The sequence below is a fragment of the Electrophorus electricus genome, chromosome 8, assembly GCF_041902795.1.
Source record: "Electrophorus electricus isolate QZ-2024a chromosome 8, ASM4190279v1, whole genome shotgun sequence".
In the NCBI taxonomy this organism is placed as follows: domain Eukaryota; kingdom Metazoa; phylum Chordata; class Actinopteri; order Gymnotiformes; family Gymnotidae; genus Electrophorus; species Electrophorus electricus.
In genome coordinates this window covers 32,077,538-32,096,659 of record NC_137504.1, presented here as the reverse complement: position 1 = coordinate 32,096,659, position 19,122 = coordinate 32,077,538, and the positions used below count along the sequence as shown (strand labels likewise).

General features: G+C 36.4%; 1 protein-coding gene and 1 long non-coding RNA gene across 4 annotated transcripts; both read left to right on the top strand.

Moving 5' to 3' along the window:
* Positions 1-2,237: 2,237 nt before the first annotated feature.
* On the top strand, positions 2,238-11,268 carry LOC145659130 (uncharacterized). Its single transcript, XR_014125182.1, has 3 exons — positions 2,238-9,895; positions 10,518-10,684; positions 10,881-11,268. It is a non-coding gene; the product is annotated as an uncharacterized LOC145659130 (long non-coding RNA).
* A 2,986-nt stretch (positions 11,269-14,254) lies between these two features.
* On the top strand, positions 14,255-18,868 carry fxyd2 (FXYD domain containing ion transport regulator 2). Of its 3 annotated transcripts, XM_027028622.3 has the most exons (7): positions 14,260-14,402; positions 15,683-15,813; positions 17,068-17,103; positions 17,278-17,352; positions 17,945-17,981; positions 18,147-18,205; positions 18,751-18,868. In XM_027028622.3, the coding sequence occupies exons 2-6, from the start codon at positions 15,804-15,806 to the stop codon at positions 18,169-18,171; spliced, it is 183 nt and encodes a 60-aa protein (XP_026884423.1). In that variant the 5' UTR covers positions 14,260-14,402; positions 15,683-15,803; the 3' UTR covers positions 18,172-18,205; positions 18,751-18,868. The 3 variants fall into 3 exon arrangements, with proteins under 3 accessions (XP_081575693.1, XP_026884423.1, XP_081575692.1); XM_081719567.1 differs by lacking the exon at positions 18,147-18,205 and having other exon boundaries at positions 14,255-14,402; XM_081719566.1 differs by lacking the exon at positions 14,260-14,402 and having other exon boundaries at positions 15,648-15,813.
* The last annotated feature ends 254 nt before the right edge of the window (positions 18,869-19,122 follow it).

Genomic DNA, 19,122 nt, shown 5'->3' with positions numbered 1-19,122 from the left:
TTAAGCCCATGATTGTAATAAGCTGTGACATTTAAAAAAAAATAAAATTCTAATTAAATTAAAATTGTACATTAAATCAACCATCCCTACATAGCTACATTACAAGAAAAGTTAATTAGCCACACATTCACCATTAATAGGCACGGGCATTTTCACCTAAAGTTAATATCTTTTTATAAGTATGTTGAAAACAGTAGGAAAATGAATACTAGACAGGTGATATAAGTGTGTAGTAGTACAGGAGATAGTTCCTAGTCACATCAGAACTGGTCAATAATCCATTCCTGAACATCATAGCAAGAAACTGCATGCATTTACTGATAATATTTATTTTATCTTCACTGTGGTGTATTCAGAGTAAAGAAAGAGAGATTATGAGGATTCTAACAGTTCAGAGAGAGCAGGTGACATGGAGCTGAGTGAGATGACTGGAGAGGAGAGAAGAGGAAAGGGAAAGAGAAGAGAAGTTGGGACCAGAGAAGAGAAAGAAAGACATGGGGAGCAGAGATGAGTGGAAAACAGAGCAGAGGAGAGACCTCGAGAGGAGAACAGACAAGATGAGAACCAAAGTAGAGACTTGGGGAGGAGATGAGGAGACAGCAGAGGAAAGGAGAGAAGAGATGACTGGAGAGAAGATTAGAGAGGAGGAGAGAGGAGGAGAAAGGTTTGGAAAGGAGATTTGAGAAGAGGAGGGATGATGAAAGGAGATTACAGAAGAGGAGGGATGACTGGAAAAAAAAGAGAGGAGGAGATGACACAAGGAGATTAGAGAGAAAGACAGTGGGCAGAAAAGGAGATTAGAGAGGAGGAGATTAGAGAGGAGGAGATTAGAGAGGAGAACAGAGCAGATGCCCCTGTGCTTACCCAGTATCTGGAAAACTTCATATAACAATACACAGGTTTCTGTTTATATGATTATTGTTCTTATCTCTGCCTTTACAATGCCTTATCTCTGCATTTACAATACACTACTGACAATTATTGTAACAAATAAATAAAAACTTCATCCCCCCCAATGTTCACTTCATGGCATACTGCCTTGGCACAGACAAACAGATATTACTACAAGTTAGGACATATACTGAGACTGGTATGACCCATTAAATAGGTATTAGGAAGGGCATACTTTGCAAATCTAAGACATGGTTAGATGTTGGTAGCAGGGGAGAAGAGTGACCCAAATGTGCTTTAAAGATACACGTAAACTTTTATTTGAAGATTTTCTTTAAAAGAAAAATATTGCTTAAAACACTATACATTTAGATATGACAATTCTTTGTTACATGGCATATTTAAAATAAGGGAATCTCTCTCTCTCTCTCTCTCTCTCTCTCTCTCTCTCTCTCTCAAGGGTTTGCAGTGGTTTCAGTAATCATTGTAAGAATGTGGTAAATGATGCATAGATTGCCCAATACTGCATGTACAATGCTTCATTTGAAAGACTCCCTCACATAAACTTCATATGTATCTAGTCTATTCAATAGGCATTACTTTCTTGAAAGTAGTTGTACAGAGAGTGGAGGTCACTTGATCAGTACATGATTGAATACATTAAACGGACCACAGAAACTTACATTTAAAATAAAGAAATTATTTAATGTATGTTTATTTACTTTGTATTCATATATTCAATCAAACCATTAATAATTCATTCAAAGTTGTCATAAAAATATCCCAGTTCTAATTTGAATCACACAGTTACGATCATTGGCCAGGAATCAAATGGGAGTCAGGTTTCTTTAAAGGGTTCTTTTTTATGAAAACAAAAGTAATCCTTAAGTGTAACACAGAGATGCTAAGACATGAATTCAAACATATGTATACACACAATAACTGATATGTGTAGGCTGACTTAAAGTTAGCACTCAGGAAGACTTTAATATCAAAACTTAACAAAGAAATTACATTTGGTTTGGTCAAGAGGGGAATGTGTCATTGTGCACAATTATCAGGCAATTACATTGCTAATAATTTTTTTCAATGTATATAACAAATATCAAATACAAAATGGCATGCAACAATTAGCTAATAATTTTGACCCTTTTGTTCAAGAACTTTCATGAACCTGAGTTTCTTCATCTGAAAGCTAGTTTTAACTGAAGGAGGCACCACAGAATCCCAAATCCTGTTCAAAGATATGTGTTTTTTGTCCTTGACTGTAAATCCCATGCTTGAATAGGGATCACAAGTTCTCAGATGGGTTTAAATGAGGTGAGGAAAGGGACAGACTGGTCATCTTCACATCTTTTACTGGCTATCTAAGCAGTGGAGTACATGAAGGCATGTGGTGGTTTGATATCATAGTTATATCATTCATCATAGTCGTCTAGTGTGCTTTGGTTTTACTCTGGGATTATCCATTAGTTGTTTAAAGTAGGCTCTTAGTTTACTTACTTTTGACTTAGATTCAGTTTAGTTCAAGGCTTCTTGTCTGAACCTAGTTGCTTGATAACTGTAATTACTCACTGCAGGTGTAGTTTCGCCTTGACGTTAGGTGTGAATTGAGGGGCGGACTCAGCACTTATTGAACTGAGTTAAATTAGGAAGACTCTAACTTCTGATTTTAGTGTGCTTTGCTTTAGAATAATTTACGTATCGCGATCGAGAGCTGATTTTGCTGTGACCGGGGGTTTTAGTTGGCGACTTCCAAAGCCTGTTGGCGAGCGGAAATTCGGGGCTAAAATCGGATACTTTGAACTCGACATTACCACGCTAGCTAACGAAAGAAAGGCTCTGGACTCTGAACGTACCTTTTCTGTACTTCTGTATTCTGTCCCTCACTTCGACAGCCAAACACGTTGTGCAGGTTCATGCATTTCTCTGCATCTTGATGAAGTATTTTATTTTTTACAATTTATTATTATTATTATTATTATTATTATTATTATTATTATTATTATTATTATTATTATTTAAATCGCATGCCTTTTCAGCCCTTGCTTTGCGCTTTTTTGATGCTTTCTCCATTTTTGCACCGAACTAATGTTTTCGCGGTTGCTGTGATTAATAAGGTTTATCTCGGGGGAGGCTGATGGACATGCGCTAACGGTACTAAGAATAACATTCAATACGTTTGTGTCGCGCTATGTGTGAGACAAAGGATCTTTGTGTCAGAGAATGTTGCTGAAGACTGTGTAACTTCAACATAAAAGCAAAGAAAACACATCATTTGGATGTCTGTTGCAACTGTTAAATGAAATGAAAAGTTACAAATGAACTCACATTGACATGCTAGTGAAAATACCATTAAGCTATAGCAGAAGAACCTTGATGACTGATGAAGAAATGCTAATGTATCATTACTTTTACATTACAAACTAAAATGACTTTTACATTAAATAATTATTATTTAGGGTAGGTGTTATGGATGGTTCTTTTTATTTTTGCAATTCTCCTGGTCTGAACTGTTCATATACTTCTGGTGGTTCACCAGTTAAAACATATACTGAAACTGGTCTGACCTGTTAACTAGGTAATTTTACACGTTGCAAATCTAAGACGTTGTAGCAGGAGTGAAGAGGTTTGTAGCAGGAGTGAAGAGTGACACATAATTGTTTTAAAGCTTCACATTAACTTTTATTTGACTGAAGGCTCGTGTTTTTTTTCTTTATAAGAAAAATGAGGTAAGTAAATTTTGCTTTAACATATTGATCATAACACGTAGATATTTTTTTGTTATAAGGCACGTTTAAAAGAAGGGAATCTTATATATAATTATGTCAACAAATAGTCATTGTAAGAATGTAGTAAATGGCACAAAGATTGCCCATTACTGCGTAAACAGGGCTTCATTTGATAAGACTCTTGACATGTGTATCAGTAGTATTGCATTCATTCATTCAATCACACTGTTATTAATTAAAGTTTCCATACATTTCCCAGTTCTATTTATTTGAATCACATACTCAGAACCGCTGGGCATGAATCAAATGCAAATCAGGTTTTGCTTAGACAGTTCTTTTTTCATGAAAGTAATTATTAAGTGTACCACAGAGATGCTAAGACACGAATTCAAACATATCCATAGACAAAATAACAGATATATGTAGGAAGACACATATGTTTTTACATTAAAATGGCAAACATTTGACAATCTATGGTTATGGACCAAAGTGAGGGGGGAATTTACAGAGTGCTCCATTAAAGAGTAAATTATAAGAAACCAAAGGTGATAACACTTTTGTGTTCACTGATATTAGTGATGGTTTCTAGCCTCCTGAAAAGACTTATTGTGTGCTTTCTAATATATGTTTTAAAGGAACAATAAGTCATTTTACCACTAAAATGTCAGAAGCAATATTTATGAAAATTATTATTTATTAATTTTACTTAAAAAAAAGAAGTACATCTCACAGGAGATGAAGAATCAAATTGCTTTGAAGTCCTAAAATGGACCAGTTTTGCTCCATAGAGAGGTCCCTCACATGGAGACAGTTTTAAAATAGATTGATACAGAATCTCTGATACATCCAGGCCACTAGGCCATGTGTCATAAAACAGAAACAGAGAATACATCACAGGCAATTAAATGTGTCAGGATGCTTTTACCTGTAAGTTTGTTTCTATTGTTTTATTGTATTCTGTAAAAACTAGCTCATGAACACTGTCCCCAAATAATGTTAAATGCTATTGATAACTGCACTATTCACTGTGACTCAACTATACACTATGTTAATCTTCCTAAATTATCAGACAACATTCATTTTGTAAATGGATCATTGTCATCACCATCACCATAGGTAAGGAGTTGACAACAAATTGTAAATGAATGTCGCCTTTCAGTTTTAGGCCAAAACTGTCCTAATGATATGATGTCAAAACATACCTGTTCACAACTGCACACACAATCAGTATAATTCAGCATAGCTTACTATACTAAAGGACAGTGCAGATATTTTTCAGTAACAAAATGCTTGTTTTGAAGCTAAAATGTGAAAAAGATACAAGAACTTGTAGGCATAATGTTAGCAAAGCAGCTTGTAGACAATAAAGTACCATATTAATGGACAGCTGGAGAACAGTTTCAGCCATAAAGAATAGATCTATGGTATTTAGCTGACACTTTTGTTCAAAGCAACTTACAATTATGAGTGAGTACAAGTTAAGGGTCTTACCCAGGGGCACAAGCAAGGTTGAACCAGCAACCATCCAATTCCAAGTCAAGTACCTTAACCACTGAGCTAGAGAGATACATCAAAAACCAGTGTAATGGCTCACCACAGGAGGCATGTGACTTGTAAAGAGGCACATTATGGAGCATTTCAGTGCCAAAATGTGATGTTCTCAAAATGCCAATAATCTGATATCAGTCAGAGCAAGAATGTATTACACATAGGCTACTAAAATGATACTATAATCATTTTTATTTATATAGTACTTTTTAAGTACAAGTTTATAAAGTGCTTTGCTGGGCAATTAAAATGGATTAAAATAAAATGAAGAAGAACAGATTAAAATACAAACAGAATAACCCAAGAGTATAATAAAAATAAGATGACTGAAAATAAATAAAAATAAAATTGCCCAACTAAAGGTAATATTAAACAAAGGAATGTAACAACTGGTGTAATGTGATCCCACATTCTGGTCAGAGATAGGATTCTGGAAGCAGGAAATTAAAATTATATGTGTCGATTAGTAGTTGAGCCAGATAAGAGATTATGTTAGATAAGAGAGACTGTTGAGGTAATCCAGCCTGTTTAATAGCAAAGAAGGAAGACTGAAGGTAAAAAGCCTGCAAAAGCAGGAACCTGAAAGTGTCTACACAACAGGTCTGGCAGGGCATAATTAGTCTACAGGTAGTCATCATCTGCAAATGATTTGCAAAAGAGTACTAAGTGATTTTATTTAAGATTATTTGAATTTCTGCAATCACATTTGGTTCCCTGAAATTAGAAACTAGGTTTTAAAAATAGCTGTGATTCATCAAATATGTACATCAATATTCTTAAATTCTGCATTTGTTAAACCTCTTATTCATTTTAAATCCAAAGTTATGGAGTACAGAGCCAAAACAGTAACAAATATTTCTCAGATACACAAATTGCTAAGTAGTATCTGTTATATTATATTTTAAATGACTTCAGAGAACATAGATTGTAACAATGTTAACTTTTACGCTTTGGGGCAGCATACATCTACTTTAAAAAAACTTCTACGGCTATTTCCACCAAAATACAACCACGCACACAAAGCAAATGCACATGGTCTTCGAAAAAAGCAAATGAAGAAAATTGGAAGTAAACATTTTTTTTTTTGCTTTAAGAAAGAAAATTGTAAAAGAAAATGTTGAGTGTTTTTCCATTCTGATTCTATTAATATATTTTGGCCAAATTGTCCAAAGTAAATCTGTAGTTGTACAGCTGACTTTCAAATGACTCCACCAAAGAAATTGACTGAAACCATTTAAGTTCTAGTTAAAATTGGTCTCTGTTTTGGCTTGGGTTAACACTGCACTTGCTAGTGACAATGTGTTGATGGTCTTGGCTTAGTTTAGACTTGGTCTTTGCTTCATCTCAGTTAGGCATCATCTTGGACTGGACAACAGTTGACAGATTCCCCTGCTTGGTCAAACACATCTGTTGTGTATCAGTTTTAGTAGGTGTGTTTGTGCTGGGAAAATGACCAAACTGTGCTGGGCCTGAGTCCTTTATGGCCACTGTCAGGCACGTCTGTCTTGGCAGATTATTCAAATTGAATTTTAAGTCTTGAATTGATTTTACCAGCAATCTCCTTGTTTGTTTACCAGCTAAAGTGAAAAGTATCTATAATGGTAGCAAAGTTACATATGGTCAGTGGCCTTGATTTCTCAAGCTTTGGAGCGATAATGGTTTGTGTGGAGCCTCTCTTGTAAGTGATTATCATGCACTAACTGCAGCCCATTGCTTAGAGAGGTATGTATTACAATTGCCATATTTATTTACATAATATGTACATCTTTAAATTCTCATCTGAAACCATCTATGTATAATCCCAAGTTTATTTATAATTATTTAATTTGATTTAAAAAATGAAATAGTATCCTCTATTTTGGAGAACTTTTAATGGTTTTCATCCCAATAGTGTGCAATGCGAACAAATGTAGTTTGTCTAAATAAACAGTTTACAGTTTGTTTTTATAAAGTGTCACTGCTGTCAATAATCACACTCACTTTGCTTGCACAGCTGAAAGACTGCTGTCCAAAATATCCTGTTTTTCTGTTTTTTAGCCCCACCCACACAAGTAAACATAAGGTATATATCACCAGTATCAATAATGAGTTATATGAAGTGGATAACATCATCCCACATAAGTATTATAATACCAAATCCACCATTAATGACATTGCCTTGCTGAAGCTCCGCCAGCCTGTCAGGTTCTCTGGTTAGTTCACTAATTTCTTGATTTAATTAAACTTGAATCTTAAATTACTTTGAAGGCAGGCTTTGATTTGTACGTGAACAAGTGTTACCCTTTAAAGAACCTACCAGAAAGTAATAATAATAAAAGAAAATGCATTGAAGGAATTTGAGCTACAGTTATTTCAACTCATTGGCTTTAGAAAGGTATAGAATTTTTGACCCCAGGTTTTATTTTTGTAAAATTGTTGTTAAAAACTGTTCTGTTATGCTATATTACAGTCAGGGTCCACCCTGTGTGTCTACCTCCTTGTGGTGGAAATTTGAATAAACAGACGTGATTAAACGAGTAATTTAATAAAGAAAATAGGACATACAAAACACAGCTGTGTGAGAGCTAATGCTCTGAAGCAAAGGCTCTAAAGGGGTAGACTGACTCTGCTCCTTATACCTAAACTTCACCCCCAAAGAGGGGTGCTCTGTATCCCTACTCCTTATCGCAATAAACATTCCTGCAGTACCAGAGCACTCACCAGGACAGACACAGTTTGCAAGATAAAATAAGCCTAATCCCTCTTTACGACACTTGCAGGTCACGACACATGCAGGTCATAAGGCAACATTCCCACAGTCATTTTGTTCACACAATATACAGAGACAGAGTGTGCAGACTAAACTATTCATATAGGATTATATAATGAAAGGATTAACATGATTATATATGAATCATTACATATGAATCACACGATAATACATGATCGAATAATAATTTCCATCACACTCCTTATAAAAGGTTTCCTCCTGGAACACATTGCTGGGTGGCAGGGTTTAGAAAACCAGTAAGTCTTTCTTTTCTCTTCCTTTCCTTAAAATGCCACAATTTGTTTGTATTACTTTGAAGCAGTTCTGACGGAATAGCAGCTGTAACTTATTGAAGACTGTCAGAAAGTTTACAAACTCAAATACATATTTTTTCCTGTGAATGTGTCAACAAATTCTCCCTAAGCAAACAACACTTTTCCATACAAACTGTCAATGAGTCATTGATTTTGAAGAGCCCTTTCCTCCTGGACTTTGGGTGTTGTTTTTCAAACATTCCCGCAGGTGTGAGCTTAGTCTAAAGTAGACACAGGGGAACAGGGCATGAAAAAAAATGAATATACTTATATGTTTTACTGATCTGAGATAAGAAGCTTACATCCATTTATAGATTAGACACCAATGGTAATTCTAATTCAAATGTATGTGAACTTTATACAACCAGTGTTGTAACAAAGCAATTTTATGGAAGACAGCATAACAGAGAATTCTTGTCCAGAACTCTAATGATTAGGCCAAGATGACAATGGCAAGGAAAACCTTGCTGAGAGCTAGAAACCTTGAGAGGGACCAAGAATCAGAAGGGGACCTCATCCACCTCTGGTTGAAACCGAATACCAAACACGAATGGAATTAAAAAAATGTTTTTTGGAATGAACATATATGAGTGACTTAAAAAATGTTTTTTGGAATGAACATATATGAGTGACTTAAACAATGACTAATTATTTGGCAGATATACTGTGATTGTTCAGTGAGAACCAATGAGTCAGAGTTCACCCAGGAAACGTCTAAACACAAGTCTCCATATCATTTACCCACAGTCTTTAATCACATGAATAGGGCAAGTGGCACATGCAGATGAGCCAATCACCTGGAGAATTCATGCCACATGGTGGGGGGTTCAGTTGTAAATCATACAATTTACATTTATGGCATTTAGCTGACATTTTTATCCAAAGCAACTTACAATCATGGCTGAGTACAACTTGAGGGCCTTGCTCAGGGGTCCAACAGTGGTGGGGCTGCAGCTGGCCACCTTCTGATTAGAAGTTCCACTGCCCTAGACAGTGTACAGCTCAGTGGAGATAAAGAAACAAAAACAGACTACTGCAGTCTCCAGCAGAGCTAGCCATAGCAGCTTAGCTCAAATGTGAGAGCCAGAAGGTAGCACAGACACTGAAGCTCCCTGAGACATCAGCACCCCTCTGCTTCACTGTCAACAGAATGCATGACAGCAATGGGATGAACCAAAATCCATTTACCTCAAATCTCTATGCGCATGACCCCACAACCTACTTTCCAAAAGCATGTATTAGCAATGTTAAGCAATGTGAAAAGGCTAGATATTTAAGACATTATATTTCTTAAATATCAAACTAGTTCCCTTAGAGGAATGACAAAGATGAGATCTTCAGTGTGGATTTGAGTAAAACAGAAAATGCTTATTAGAATATCATAACCCCCTCCCCCACCCCCCACCCCCTCCAAAAAAAAAAAATTCTGGTACACAAATGGACCTTATTTGCTATCACTGCTGTATTTTTCAATATACCTGTTTATGTGTTTTTGTCTTTTGTGTGTATGATAGAACATGAAGAAAATCCCAGTGAATTGATGGAGGTGTCAGGACATTATAGACCAAACCAAGTGAAATGAAACTGATGTTTATAATGGTATGATCCATCCAGGCATGTTGTGTGCAGGTGATTTAAAGGGAGGCAGAGATGCTTGCTCAGTGAGTCTCTCTCTCTCTCTGTTTCTCTCTCTCTCTCTCTCTCTTTCACACACACACACACACACACACACACACACACACACACACACACACACACACACACACACACACACACACACACACACTCCCTTTTCTATCTTTGTGGGATATATATTAACTTGTGCATTACTGTACCTAAACCTAACCATAACTTTGACTACAATAAGCAAAAAGGAAATATTTAATCTATTTTGTATATGAAATAAAAGCCACAGTCTTGAAAATAAACACACAAACAGGAAGAACACATTTTACTCATTGAGACCTGCTAAAATTCCCTACAACATCAAAATGTTTGTTTTCCTATCATCATCAGGACATTTGTCGGTTGGAGACTTGCCACACCAGTGATAAAGGCCCTCTTGAGAGACATTATACTAATGTCAAGCATGTTTTTACAAAAATGTGCATCATTATCTGTTTCTCTGGAAACTAGGAAATGTTTTTCATTTTTTTCAAATTAATTCACAGGTCATTAAAAGCAAGACACGGACAAGATAAACCTGAAAAGACTGACTGATCAGTTTTACTGTAAAGAAGTGGGATTATGTGTTCACATTCATCTCATAAATTCTCTCTACAGGGTGACAGTGGGGTCCTTTGGTGTGTGAGGGTCAGAAAGATCTCTGGTATCTTACTGGTATAGTAAGCTGGGGAAGGGGATGTGGGCTCAAAAACAAACCAGGAGTATACACTGACGTTACACACTTCTTAAGATGGATACATCAAAAAATGTAGAGAATTAATGAGGTATGCACCCTCCAATACATATTCAGTTTACTTTTACTATTCATACTAAAAAACTGAACTCACATTGGCATTAAAAATACCAGTTAATATTTCAAACAAATCAAACTTGCAATTCATGTTTTAATGGTTTATGTGTTTCTTACTTTGCTTCTTTCTGTCATTCCCGTTCTTTTGTTTCATCTGTTCATCCACACAGAAAAAGAGAGGTGGAGATTGTAATAGATTCTGGAGTGCCTGCGTAGTAAATCCTGAACATAAAGGACTTCTATCAGATACTTATTTTGTCTTCTTCAGTTTCCACTATGATAAACAATATGACTGGAAGTCACAATTCCTTTCTGTTGCAACAACTTCCAGTAGGGAGGAGAAATGTTATAAAGAAAATTAATTTAATTTCTTAGTAAATGATTTATGATAAAGATACAGTTTTGTGATATAATCTATTTGTTGTGTTACATTAAAATAATTACAAGTGCTAGAAGCACAATCTAGGATAATGTGCTTGATGAAAAGGAATAAATATGTCTGTGTGGTCATAGAGTGTACTTCACCACGAAAGTGATATGCCATTAAAACGTCACATGGTATCCATCATAAAAGGTGTGGCTAGTGTTAAGATTTTACTTTCCTGCCCACACGCATCACTATGTTTTCTATGTTTAATTTTGAAACTTTCATTTTTATTTATTTATTATTTATTTTTTTTTTTAGCATTTTCTGTTATTTATTCACGTTTATATTTACGGCATTTAGCACATGCTCTTATCCAGAGTGACTTACAAAAATGCTTTGTCATTTCCTCATAGAACACATCCTAGCCTGTACAGTAGGTTAGAGTCCAATATACCAATGAACTAGAATACTGTAGAAATACAGGGATCACTGCTGATGCCTAGAAGTACAAAATTCAAAAGATCTATCTTAATCAATGATAAATATAATAATAAGTACTAGAGTTTGTTAGTCAACATCAGTGTAATAAACAATACCCTACAATAAGTATCAATTTAGATAGTCAATATAGGAGCAGGGTCAGTTGTCATTTAAATATTCCACAAATATATGGAATTTATTTATTTATTTATTTTAAATTTCCTGTCTTTAGGTATCCACATCTAAAAAATATTACACACTGCAAAAACGCGCAAAGATTTCCAGGAACTTCCCTGGTCTATTTTAAAGCTTTCTGTTACGGTGCACTACTTTTGAGAAGAGTGTGTTTGCAATTGCATAGGTGTTGCACAGTGCCTGCTCTTTGCATTTGGCCATCACCTACTCGTGGGCCAGTGCTTTCCCCACAAGCTGTTATGGTATCGGTGGTTCTTTGACTCCCCTTTTGGCTGTAATGACTCACTGAAGCTTTAAATGGTGCTGCTCCTATACGAAATGCAAGCACTTCAACATCAACCATTACATGAAACATCAGGAGGGTAATGGAGCAGTGCAGGCGTGTGTTTATGCTGATGTATCTGCACAGGCAGAATGGCGGGGCTGTAGCCTGAAGGTCTGGGCTCTGGCTGTCTGGTCATGGGTTTCGGCTCACCTAATGATGTTTTGCTATTGCCATTATGTCCTTGAAGGACATAAGAGTGCTTAAGCTAAATCTCCAGGTGGACTCTATAGCTGTAATTAGCATCTGTAAATCATTGTACGGTAAAGCCTTGGCTGAATGTTTTAAAATATGTGTGTGTGTGTGTGTGTGTGTGTGTGTGTGTGTGTGTGTGTGTGTGTGTGTGTGTGTGTGATTTTGTATGTGATTATGTATTTGAGAGGCACAGCTACAGTGAGAATAAACATATGTCAGTAACAGACTTATATAAATTAATGTGTGGAGAATACTGCAATTTAGTGAAGAAATGCAGGATGCTGGTGCCTGGTAAATGTTTAATAAAAACAAGAAACTTGGCAAGGAAACACAGAAATAAAAACAACAAATTAAACTAACAGAACACAAGAACTAAGGGCACAGCCAACACAGGCAGGGATTGTTCAGACTATGGTAGTGTTCAGACTTCTGTAGTGTTCAGACTGATAGTGTTCGGAATACGGTAGTGTTCAGACTGATAGGGCTCAGACTATGGGAGTGTTCAGACTGCAACAATGATATGGAGAAGCTGGAACATAAGGTCACATAAGAACATTAGAACATAAGAACATTATGTTGATGAAGCTGAAACACACAGCAGGTGTCAGTTTTCAAGGCAGGTGGAGCACTGGGGAGACGAGCCAGTGGGAAGGTAGGGTACTGGGGAGGTAGGGCACTGGGGCTGATATACAGTGATATATACTGATATGCATTATTGATATTTCCATGAGTTTCCAGTTTAGAAAAGCTGGTGAAACCCTAACTGAATTATAATGTCTTTCAAGTGAGTTTTTCCCCTAGGTGTCATTTTTTCAAGTCCACCTCCCAAACTGAATTAATCTTCTTGTTGAAAATGAAGATCAACCTCATGTATATACAGAGAGTGATGCCAAAATTGCAGTGAAGTACACAAGGTTTCCAGAGAAACAGGGCATTGCATTGTATGTAAGTGAGGTATGAGGTCCACACAACTACCATGGTGACTTTATCCACAGAAATCGAAATTTGAATCACTGTCACTTTTAGGCACTGCCTCTAGATGTAGGGGAATGTTCACATGGTTAAGTTCTTCAAATTGTTCCTCCTGCTATTCAATGATGTCCTCAGTAGAGGGCAGCACTTCCTCACACCTGCTCAGAACAACCTAGGTGAGGTCACATCTTCCTCTCCTTAGGCTTCGAGCGGTTTGGCTGAACATCTCTGGGGGCAACCAAAAGTCTTCATGACCTCTCCAAACTCTTCCCAAGTCTGAGCACGACACCTGTCTTTCTCAGGCGTACAGCAACCTTTGCTGCAGAATATGTAGAGATAACCTCCCCATTCCTACTTCTCACTGGTCAACAATGATTTTGCTTCATGCAAAAACAAACAAACAAACAAACAAATGAACAAAAACCCCAAACTTGTTTATTATGTATTTTTGCATACTGCAAAAAAATATGTTTTTAGAATTTCTCTATCACCCATAGTGTTTTTTTCCCCCAGTATATGTGTAGTATGGAAAAGCAGTACCATGTAAAATTGCCACTATTAATACAGTGCCCTGTCAGGCTTGGTAGGTAGGAGTCAATCACAAGCAGAGAGAAATAGGTGTGATAAAACCAGTAAGGGGTTAACCAAAGGCAGTGTCAAAACACAGGCAATGTTCAAAAACAGGCTTAACAATCAACCAGGCAAACTAACAGGCAGGAGGCAGGCATAAGAGACAACTAGGAGTAACCAGGTATAAGATCAAAAACCAGAGAGCAAGTAAAGTACTATAAAGAACACCATGCAAATGTTGTGGTAGAGTAGAGCAAGACTTCACAAAGAAAGCTACAAATGGAAGGTTTTAAATACAGAGACATGATTCCAGTGATTTGGAAATATTGTACTTCACACAGTCATGCAAATAAAGCAATCTTGACTTGAGAGAGAGAATGAGAGAGAAAGAAGTAATGAGAGAGAGAGAGAGAGAGAGAGAGAGAGAGAGAGAGAAGTAGAGTGAAAGAGAGCAGTAAAGTGTGTGTGTGAGAGAGAGAGAGAGAGAGAGAGAGAGAGAGGGACAAACAGACAGAGAAAGACAGGCAGAGAGAGAGAGAACATTGGCTGAAGTAAGAAGTGACATTTGGAGAGATTCCTCAACTCCCAGTGGTAAGCTGTCTTAAGAATTCCTCACCATGGTACAGTATGTAACTTATTGACTGATTCATTTATGATCTACCAGTCTTGTATTAGAGGCTGACCTTGTCTCTGAGGGCTTTCGTAGTCTCTTGGCTGTCTCTCTTTCAGGTTTCTTTTCCAAATAAACAGACTCAGGTGGACCAACATTCTAGAATTCTTGGCCAGGTTCTAGAATGCTGCAGTCCACCTGATGTCACAAATGTGCAACCTTCAGTTTTATTGTGACACATGCAGTCCACTGTTCTTTATTATAGATCAGTGATGCAGTCTTACTTGTGAGCCATAAGAGGTGCATTTATGTCCTGCCTGAAGGAAGACAATAAAGGTCAAATCCGATTATTTTTTGTACAATTCCTGATTTGATCAGGCTATATGGCTGCTGCAGTATGAGACTGCTACCTAGGAACAGAAAAAGACACTATGTAATTCTTTGCTCTTTAGATTTTAAGAAATCTGATGCATTAGACATGAAACAAGACATTTTGTTTTTAAGTGTATCCTTAGAGCTGAAGGCTTACAATGAGAGTGAAAGCTGACATGATGTACAATTCTTTTAGCTCAGCTTGTCTTCCATTCGTCCTTTTGAATATGGCTGATTAAACCTTAACCGCTCACTGACATAGAACATACTTTTCCTCTTATTTAAGGTCTCTCGCTCATCTTGTGATAAGAATGGAAAAAAAAAATCTAACAAGGACAACCCAGTCATATGCTGAGTGCCATGTAACCTTTGGTCTTATTTACTGTAGAAAGATTACATTTATTAAAGAGAAAAGGGTGTCAAATCTTGTGGAAATGTGTTTTTGACATGGGTGTATTTCTCTGATATTCTGCTCATTTATTGTTTCAATGAATGACCTTGTTGAGTCATTGCCAAAACACACACAGCACACGCTGGTTGAAAATCACAAAACAATGTTCCAATATTATGTTTTTTAGGCTTGAAGATACTAGTGTGAGCAGACACTGAAGACTTAGTCGATTTGGTTCTAGAATTATGCTTCCATAATTTCACTGCTTTTTAAACTAGCCCAATGCCACTGCTGCACCCTGACGTGTAAGATTATTGAACATGCTAATGACAGCAATGTGATACTTGGTATGGATTAGCCACCATGCTCTTCACATGGGTCAGTAAAGAAATAGAACACCCCCACTCACTTGTCTCACTCTCATGCTGTCTCTCTTTCTGTCTCTCTCTTTCTTTCTCCTCCCTCTTGCATACACTCACATGTCACTTGCTGTTCCAGAGGCACTCTATAGCCTTTCAACGAGTCTTATCAGAACCAACTCGCATCCTCCTCTGAGTGTACATTTCACTCAAATCAGCTCTACCAGCCCGAACTGGAACTGAGTTAGAGATCCAGAACAATGAGACAAGGTATGTGTGCACTGTTTGTTTTTAATGCATGTTCAACAGTCACTTATGAAGGAAAGAATTATATATATATATATATATATATATATATATATATATATATATATATATATATATATATATATATATATATATTTACAATTACTTGTCAATTTAAATGTCAGTGGTTCTCTTTATTTCAAACATACATTATGGGCACAACTGTTACACATTCTGTTACTATCAAACGACTGACCTAGGCATAACCAGAGCATCAAGAGATTACCAGAGTAGCTCAGTTATATTCCTGCATCTTATGATGTTTTTGTTTGGTTAAAGGGGAAATGCTGTTCATTTACAGTTCTTAAAAGTGGCATTAGTTCTGTGAAACACATGCAACACTGCCACAATTTTATTTGCTGACACAAATATGGAAGGGAGAACACTGGGTCAGATAAACACCACCAGTAGGTGGTTGGCACACCCCCTCAATGACCCTATACAGGCAGCACCTGAAAGGACAGGGAACATGAGCACATTTTTGAAGTGAATAACTCTAAAGCAAAAAGCACAAGTTCTTCCCAAGATAAATGACCCCTGTCAGGCAAACAAGCTATCAGTTCCGCAACAGTACAGTTAAGTAAATGAGTGATTTTTAATTGCTTCACCCATAGAGCCCTCTATTGCCCTGATTCACTGCCTTTCTTGCTATATGATTTCACTGTTGGTGTGAACTGTTTGTGAAAGATGGTTATTTGTGTGTAGTTTGAAATTTGGATGTTGCATGGATGTTTCTGTGTAAAAGTTCTGTGGAAATGCAGTAAAATTCAGGGGTCAGGCAATGTGACAACACCATTAGGGGTGTGGCCAAATTGCACCAGGATGACTTATTTTATGTTTGGACATTAATGGTACTTAAATGAGTGTTCATATTTGAGAAATAAAATGTTATCTGAAAGTGTTATGACATATTTTATGATAAAAATCAGATATATAATATTACGTTAGGGACCTCCAACCTTCTTGCTGGACAGCTATCTCCCTGCTGAATTTATAGCAAACCCGAAACAAACACTTCTTCAGCCAATTAGTGTCTTTAGAGCTATTTAAGCAGCTGAATCAAGTGTGTTGGATTTGTGGTGGAGCTAAGCTTTGCAGAAAGGAGCTCTCCATGATGGTTGGAGATCTCTGTGATAAGTAATGTTTAAAATAATTTTTATTGTGAATATAATATTTTGGAAATTCACTGTTTTTTGACTGTTTAATTTGTTTCCATAGAAACACCTCTGTACTCTGATGATGACTTCACCTATGGTAAGGCCAGTGACTAAGCATGTGACTATACAACTTCCGAACCAAGTCGTATAGTAGTAGACGCGTCTTAAAGACCGACGGTGGCAGACGGAAACACGACTGAATTTTGAAATGCATGTGCTGCCATCTTGTGGCAATTTGAATACACATAAACTGGTTTTGTGTTTTATTAAGATTATGAGGTTATTAGAAGAGGAGGACTGATCTTCGCTGCCGTGCTGTTTTGTTTGGGTATTGCAATCATATTCAGTGAGTATAACAACCATTAACATTAGATCATTCAGATCTGTTTAAAGACACATTATAAAGCGTTTTTGCATAAGTCAGCTGTAAGAAATTAATTCACAATATAATTTATTTTAGATTCCTTGTGATTAAGCAACAATGACAGATTTATATTATAGAATAGCATTTATAGGATAGTTATATACACAGTATAATTTGAAACATTGTTATTGGTTGAGTGTTTGTTGATTTCCTTTTATTTTAGTTGACTCATTGGTTGAATCAGAGTTTTGTTCCTATGAAATCTCAGAGCCTATCTTTGAGCCATAATGTTTCTCTATGTCATTTCTCAAACACTACCCAGCCATACCTTATAACACCAGACACATGCTTCTATTATATGTCTTTTTCAGTATTTTATATAGGTTCTCATTGTACAGTGTATTGTATAGGTTCTGATATATATATATATATATATATATATATATATATATATATATATATATATATATATATATATATATATATATATATACACACACACACACATTATGAGGATTCCCATCAACACAAACGTGCAAGTGTTTTTTTTTTCTTTTCTTCTTTACTTTGATAGGCAAAAGGCTCACCTGTGGGGATAAACGGCCAACCAAGTGAGTGCAAACACACACACACACACAAATGCAGACACATACATATTCACACACACATATATATTCTGAAATAATAGGAATTTGACATGGATGTAGCCTAACAAAAGCAAGCAAACACATGGACACCCAAAATACTAAGCTGCATTCGTTCTTTGTCACATACAGGCCCATGAACACAGATGAACTTTAAACTCGGTGTGGCTGCACAGAGTCACTTTAAGCAGGTACATCAAATCACAACCTAACGGGGCATAGTATAGTGTTTTCTATTTCTCTTGCCTGTTTTCTGTAAGCTCAGGAAAGGAAGTCATGTTTTTTTTTCTGAATGGATCACACACTAAAGAATATTAGAATGTTCCTTTTTAAGGGACATTTTTCCACCACCGATCTTTTCACATAGATAAACAAAGTAGAAAATATTTATCAGATAAATATAATGCAACAGCAATTTCCCGGGGGATTAATAAAGTTCTATCTATCCATCCATCCATTTATCCATCCTTGGCTGCCTGTTTGTCTATCATACCAATTGAAGCTTTAACAGACCTATTCAAGTCAGTAAAAAAGATTTGTGTGAATGCTAATTTTCTCACTTTATTATTAATATTTGGATTTTAAAGTAATTTTGGAACTTTTCTGCTACACTAACAGAAACTTTGACTGATTTCAGATTTACTCGGGCAGGCTTATGCTGTTGCCATGGTCACTTACTGTCAATGTGTCACTGGTCTAGAACCTAACAGTACTACATTTGTTTTGCTCTCCATAGGTAACCTGATATGTATGTCAGTCTAGTCCAATCACCAACAAAGAACACTCCTGTGCCAACTGAAAATGTGAGATCCAGTAATACTAATAATAAAAATAAACACTGATCAGTAAACAACCTTCTTTTGATTTCATTTAGTCTACGTCTGTTTGGTAGATGGTATGTAATAAATCAAAGAATAAGAGGACACGGTTGTTATTATTATAAATTACTTTCTCAATGCCTCTCAAAAAGGGTTTCAACTTTTTGCCATGGTTAGCTGTATCACTACAAAGAAAGCCCCAGTAGGCCACGTAATCAAAAGCAATGCATCTTCACAGAAAATATTCAAATCAAGACCAAAACAATACAGAGCACATCGAGCCGAACTAA

Coding starts and splice junctions, on each gene's coding strand:
- fxyd2 (XM_027028622.3), top strand. Junction 17,104..17,277: donor TGATGATGACTTCACCTATG/GTAAGGCCAGTG, acceptor TGTTTTATTAAG/ATTATGAGGTTATTAGAAGA. Junction 17,982..18,146: donor GGGGATAAACGGCCAACCAA/GTGAGTGCAAAC, acceptor TGTCACATACAG/GCCCATGAACACAGATGAAC.